Genomic DNA, 7,314 nt, shown 5'->3' on the forward strand with positions numbered 1-7,314 from the left:
TTGCTAATTCTCTTGACATTTTGTATTTACTGTGAAGAAATTACAAAAGTATTTGTCTCAGTTTTGGCTGTTCCATATCCCTCCATCTGATTATTATTTCTTTTTGTTCACGCTTTTCTTGTACTTTTCAGTATTTCAAAATGTCTTTTCTTTCAAAAAGTCTTTAGTCACTTGCTCAACTAAATTCTGGGATAATCACATTTTTATATATTTTTGTTTGTTTTTAAATTTAGGTGTTTTTGTTTTTGAAGTGAGGAAGCAATAAAGAGGTCGTCGATATCACTTTTGCACTGAGCTCAATTTTGCCCAATTGACCAATGGAAATCCACGTAACATATGAAATAGCAATATATATTTTAAGAGTGCTGTAGTATCATAGATAAACACGTTATGTTGTTGCTGCAATGAAATCAAGATAACATGTGTGGATCCCGCTGAGGTCACACTGATTTCCACACACACACACACACACACACACACACACACACACACACACACACACACACACACACACACACACACACACACACACACACACACACACACACACACACACACACACACACACACACACACATTATCAGTGCATAACAACTTTTATATCAATACAATTCAACAAAGTCGATTTAACTGATACATTGTAAGCATGATTATTTACATTAGTGGTGTATAAACTATAATACAACAAACAGAACACCAAAACATCATAAGCATTAAAATAAAACCATTTAGAAACCAATTGTTTCATGTCATGTATTTTGAATAAAATTGTGTTTAAACCAAAACCATTCAGAAAACACTGACACACAATCTCACCGTTAAGATGCAAAGGATTCATTCACATAAACGTACATGCATATGCATATATATATATATACAAGCATGCTCCTGCACAAGATCTATACAATTTAAGAATAATAACAAATACAGCGCGACAAGCCATGCGGAGATCTATTATGAGGATAACGATAATAAATGCAACAGCAAAGCAGGCAGACCTAAAAACAAATATGCTTACCTTTTCCATTGCTATGGAAGAAACAAAAACGCAATATCTTAGGGTCTAAAATCCATTGTGACAGATGTGTGAAAATAAACAAAACTAAAAAGAAACAAGTCGCGTAAGGCGAAAATACAACATTTAGTCAAGTAGCTGTCGAACTCACAGAATGAAACTGAACGCAACGCAATTTTTCAGCAAGATCGTATACTCGTAGCATCGTCAGTCCACCGCTCATGGCAAAGGCAGTGAAATTGACAAGAAGAGCGGTTTAGTAGTTGCGCTGAGAAGGATAGCACGCTTTTCTGTACCTCTCTTTGTTTTAACTTTCTGAGCGTGTTTTTAATCCAAACATATCATATCTATATGTTTTTGGAATCCGGAATTGACAAGGAATAAGATAAAAGTGTTTTTAAATTGATTTCGACAATTTAATTTTGATAATAATGTTTATATTTTTAATTTTCAGAGCTTGTTTTTAATCCAAATATAACATTTTTATATGTTTTTGGAATCAGCAAATGACGGAGAATAAGATAAACGTAAATTTGGATCGTTTTATAATTTTTAATTTTTTTTTACACTTTTCAGATTTGTAATGACCAAAGTCATTAATTAATTTTTAAGCCACCAAGCTGAAATGCAATACCGATGTCCGGGCTTCGTCGAAGATTACTTGACCAAAATTTCAACCAATTTGGTTGAAAAATGAGAGCGTGAGAGTGCCGCCTCAACTTTCACAAAAAACCGGATATGACGTCATCAAAGACATTTATCAAAAAATGAAAAAAAACGTATGGGGATATCATACCCAGGAACTCTCATGTCAAATTTCATAAAGATCGGTCCAGTAGTTTAGTCTGAATCGCTCTACACACACACACAGACACACACACACACACACATGCACATACACCACGACCCTCGTCTCGATTCCCCCCTCTACGTTAATACATTTAGTCAAAACTTGACTAAAGGTAAAAATTAAACAAAAAAAATCCCAACAGAAAACAAGAGAAACAAAGAATACAAGACAAAACGAAAGACACCTACACAGTTGCCAACGGTAATAGATTGCTCCGTCTTAGTTTTCACTCCCTCCTCCTATTTATCATCCCCGTTTCTGTAAGACCCCATGCCCCCCCCCCCCCCCCCCCCCCTCGTTCCCTCCCCTCCCCCCAATTGTTTCTAAACAGATATTAACATCGATGAGCCCTTCCAAGTCACATTATTCGACAGCAGGACAAGTCTTTACGCCATTATTCGTCTTTTAGTTCTGACTGCAGGTATAAACAGAAGTACACACATAAAAACAAAAAAAACCCACATAAACAAACAACAAACGAACACGGTTTATCATTTCTTTCGAAACACGTACAGTGGATCTTTTTTAAAATTTTTTTTACCAAGATAAGGGGAGATGAAAATGTTCACATTCAGAACGTGCCTCTAATAATTGTAAATTTATGTAAAAAAGCAAGTTGACAGCAAGAGGCCTCCCAGGCATATGTTATATCAGTCAGCTATCACATTTTTATTGACGACCTTTTCTTTCTTTCTGTCTTTTTTCTTTCTGTCTTTCTTTGTTAACATAGTTGTATTAAGTAATTTATTTATTTATTTTGATTCTTTTATTTATAAATACGTATGAATATATTCCTTTGTTTTATTTTTTTAGTCAAGTCTAGCAAGCAATGGAGAAATCTGTTATTTCTGTCGATGTTCCTACTTTTTCTTGTTTGTGTCTTTACTTTTCTTCGATCGGTCCTTATATTAGGTCTTTCAGCTGACTGAATTAGATTGCTCCTGTGACGTCTAACACGGAGAACTGTGCTGGCTTTCGGTCAAACTGTCGGTCTCGCTGGCATGGCCACTGTCGGTGGTGGGGATGGGGGCTGTTGGAGTCGGTCGTCTTTCCCCCTCCTCGCCCACCATACTCAGTTTGGCATAGGTTGAAATGTCTCCTTCTCCGTCCGCCCCAGCCTGTGCGAGAGACTTCCCACTCTTACGGGTAAAGCAGCTGGGTGACATGTCTGCAATGGGACGTTGGAGGAGAGAAAATCTCATGTTAGATATTTTTCTTTCTTTGTTCTGGACTGACTGGTACATTTTGTATCATTTCTGGGTTGATACATGCTTGTGTGTGTGGTGTGTGTGTGGTGTGTGTGTGTGTGTGTGTGTGTGTGTATGTGCCGCGCGCGCGTGCGTGCACGCGTGTGTGTGTGGTGTGCGTGTGTGTGCGCGTATGTGTGTTACTGACTGACCGAGTGAAATTAAAGTAAGACGGTGTGGGGGGGGGGGGGGGGGGGGGGAGGGGGGGCTTTGCAGTCACATCTTAGCATGGTTATCATTATTACATACGGCGCGGGTCTTACCAGCACTGCCGGTTTGTTGTCTTATGATCTTGTTTTCCTGTCTCAGCTGTAGATACCTCACAGACACGACAATCAGGATCACAGTCACAATTGTGACGACAGGAAGCAAAACAAGGCGCCAGTTGTCTGCACAAAACACAAGAATAAAACATTGAAAGAAATCTGTACTCACTAAGCCAAGGACAGCACAAGTACAACGTCCAAATGTTCGCCTATGGAGGCTTCATAAGGACATAAATAACAAGTCGCGTAAGGCGAAATAACAACATTTAGTCAAGCTACCGAACTCACAGAATGAAACTGAACGCACTGCTTTTTTCACCAAGACCACATACTCGTAGTTTCGTCAGTCCACCGCTCGTGGGAAAAGCAGTGAAATCGACAAGCCATGCAGAATAGTGCGGTAGTGGTCGCGCTGAGCAGGATAACACGCTTTTCTGTATGTCTATTCTTTTTAGCTTACTGAGTTTGTTTTTAATCCAAACATATCATATCTATATGTTTTTGGAATCAGGGACCGACAAGGAATAAGATGAAATTGTTTTTAAATCGATTTCGGAAAATTAATTTTAATCATAATTTTCATATTTTTAATTTTTAGAGCTTGTTTGTAATCCAAATATAACATATGTATATGTTTTTGGAATCAGAAAAGGACGGAGAATAAGATGAAATTGTTTTTGGATCGATTAATAATTTTTTTTGTAATTACAAGTTTTCGATTTTTAATGACCAAATGCAAACTCATTCATTAGTTTTTAAGCCACCAAGCTGAAATTTATTATTATTCTCTTTTTTTATTATTCTCTTTATTTATATAGCGCCTTATCCGAAGTTCAAAGCGCTTTATGCCGTGTGAGATGGAATTTTTTACACAATATATCACGCATTCACATCGACCAGCAAACCTCAAGCCTGTTAGGCGAATGTTCACCTTTCGCGGCCTTTATTCCAAGTCACACGGGTATTTGATGGACATTTTTATCTATGCCTATACAATTTTGCCAGGAAAGACCCTTTTGTCAATCGTGGGATCTTTAACGTGCACACCCCAATATAGTGTACACGAAGGGACCTCGGTTTTTCGTCTCATCCGAAAGACTAGCACTTGAACCCACCATCTAGGTTAGGAAAGGGGGGAGAAAATAGCGGCCCGACCCAGGGTCGAACACGCAACCTCTCGATTCCGAGCGCAAGTGCGTTACCACTCGGCCACCCAGACCACAATGCAAATGCAATACCAAAGTCCGGCCTTTGTCGAAGATTGCTTTGCCAAAATTTCAATCAGTTTGATTGAAAAATGAGGGTGTGACAGTGCCGCCTCAACTTTTACAAAAAGCCGAATATGACGTCATCAAAGGTATTTATCGAAAAAAATAAAAAAACGTCCGGGGATATCATTCCCAGGAACTCTCATGTCAAATTTCATAAAGATCGGTCCAGTAGTTTAGTCTGAATCGCTCTACACACACACACGCACACACAGACAGACAGACACACACACACACACACACACACACACACACACACACACACACACACACACACACACACACATATATATACACCACGACCCTCGTCTCGATTCCCCCTCTATGTTAAAACATTTAGTCAAAACTTGACTAAATGTAAAAAGGGAACCAAAAAGATAAGTTAAATTTACTGGGGAGGGAAGTGATTCGTTGATGCCATGGATACACACACGCGCACACGCACGCACACACACACACACACACACACACACACACACACACACACACACACACACACACACACACACACACACACACACACACACACACACACACACACACACACACACACACATGACAATAGATAATATTGATCGCCGTTTAATTGATGCTCATCAGATTTGAACGGATGGGGCACAGTTGGGTGGCCGTTTACTTTTGACGAACTCTTACAACACGATTACTTCACAGTTTAATGATCACAATCAACTATCCTACATTTTACTTACGCAGCTCCTCAATAAGGTCCTGTAGCTCATGAATTTCTGTTGTCTGTGTGTCGGTTTGGTTCTGCAAGGCTATCTCTCTCCTCTTCCACAGCTTTTCTGTCATACACAAGATTCTTCCTTTTGATATTTTCACCAGCAATAGACAAATTGCTGAAATAACTTTTTGTGTGTGTGTGTGTAAGAGTTTCTTTCGTTTGTTTTTCCTCGCTTTTCTATAGAAACACGGAAACAAGTTACAGGTGACATTGTATAGGCTTGCCTCAGTGTTTCAATGGAAACATAGGAAATCATCTCTTCCACAACTTGACAGAGATATTTCCGAACATCGTATATTCTGTCAATACACTCTGCCTCTTATAAGTCTGCATGGTATATCTCGCCAAGTAAGACATTTTCAACATTTAATTAAAAGAAAATAAGTACATCAAAAGTACACAGAAGTATAAAAAGGAATTTCACATGCTTATTTGGTGACTTGAATCAAATAGCCTTGCAAAGAAGTAGAAGTTTTGCGGTGAAATGTTCTAGTCTTTAAAGATTAATTAGAATTGCTTGAATGAAAAACCATTATGAATGTTAATGCATTGTACGTGAAGATCCACTTAATTACCTCTTAAGAATACCTCACACGATGGAAATCGTGTCCTGAATTCCTCGAGTTTGTCCTCGCTCCACTGTGAGAAAAAAGCAGGGTCAGTGCAGTTTCTGCATCCTTTCTTGACACGGTCTTCCGAACAGAACTCACCGTATCCACAGGTTTCCATCTTAAGTCCGTTATTACACTCATTCGGTCCAAGACTGTGCCACACGGAGGCTAGAGAAAGCTGTCCTCCACAAAGCAGCAAGGCTGCCAGAATATTGCCCACTGTGATAAGCATATTTCGTGTTTTTTTAGTCCCAGAACTGCAGGCGGGCGAGTTTTGTTGTTGCCTGAAACAAATAGAAAAGACGGGTATAATAAACACACGAATGGGAAGACAGAAGGAAAGAAGATCAAAAAGAAAGAAAGAAAGAAAGAATAAGGGACGGAAGGAAGGAAAGAAGGGCGAAAAGAGGGCGAAAGGAAGAGTTTTGTCTCCAGATTTACTTCTGAAACTATTGTATGAACCTCAACATAGTTAATGCCATCGTCAGCTTTTGATCATTTCTGTTTCTCGTAAGAATCTGAATGTTTTTATTTGTGTGTGTGTGTGTGTGTGTGTGTGTGTGTGTGTGTGTGTGTGTGTGTGTGTGTGTGTGTGTGTGTGTGTGTGTGTGTGTGTGTTTTCAAGGCTTACGAGCATTCACTTCATTTCTTAATTGAATGAGGAAAAAAAAGTGTAATTTACCTGTGTGTTTAAAGCAGATCGCTCCTGGACGTTTGACCTGCTTGTCAATTTCTGCGTTCTCGTCTGCTTTTTCTCCCTCTGTTCCCCCTGTCTGGTGGAGTGGTCTGTGATGGGATCATCTCCTGCAATTCTTAACGTGGAGTCAACACATAACACTCCTCCTTTATATCCTTGGCATTTAAAACACACACCTGATGTTGGGAATTCCCGTTATGATTTTCATGATCAGCGGGAAAACACAAGCAAGCACATATGTATATATAGAGTGTAGACACGAGAGAGAGAGAGAGAGAGAGAGAGAGAGAGAGAGAGAGAGAGAGAGAGAGAGAGAGAGAGAGAGAGAGAGAGAGAGTGTGCAAGCTCGCGCGCGTGTGAGAATGATATTACATAAAATTCTGTCTGTTTATCTCACGAGTCTAGTGAATGTTCGATTTTTCTGTGATCAAGGCTTTTTATCTTGTCCACGTTTATAAATCAATGTTTAATGTTTTTTGACATGAACACATTGTCATGATAATTATTCAGTATGATTCAGCATGGCTGGGCTTAAGCTCGTTGAGATCGAACCACGGTTTCGGGCTCAGGTCTGTAACGAGTCAGGTCTTGATGAGAAATATCACTCAGGTGAAG

General features: G+C 39.3%; 1 protein-coding gene across 1 annotated transcript; it reads right to left on the bottom strand.

Annotated features, from left to right (window-relative positions):
- Positions 1 to 2,175: 2,175 nt before the first annotated feature.
- On the bottom strand, positions 2,176 to 6,828 carry LOC138960102 (uncharacterized). Its single transcript, XM_070331848.1, has 5 exons — positions 6,685 to 6,828; positions 5,967 to 6,286; positions 5,357 to 5,452; positions 3,376 to 3,501; positions 2,176 to 3,033 (listed from the first exon to the last, which is right to left on the bottom strand). Exons 2-5 carry the CDS (start codon positions 6,232 to 6,234, stop codon positions 2,816 to 2,818), a joined length of 708 nt encoding a protein of 235 aa, XP_070187949.1. The 5' UTR covers positions 6,235 to 6,286; positions 6,685 to 6,828; the 3' UTR covers positions 2,176 to 2,815.
- Between the last annotated feature and the right edge of the window lie 486 nt (positions 6,829 to 7,314).

The sequence above is a fragment of the Littorina saxatilis genome, linkage group LG2 (assembly GCF_037325665.1).
Source record: "Littorina saxatilis isolate snail1 linkage group LG2, US_GU_Lsax_2.0, whole genome shotgun sequence".
NCBI classification, from domain to species: Eukaryota; Metazoa; Mollusca; class Gastropoda; order Littorinimorpha; family Littorinidae; genus Littorina; species Littorina saxatilis.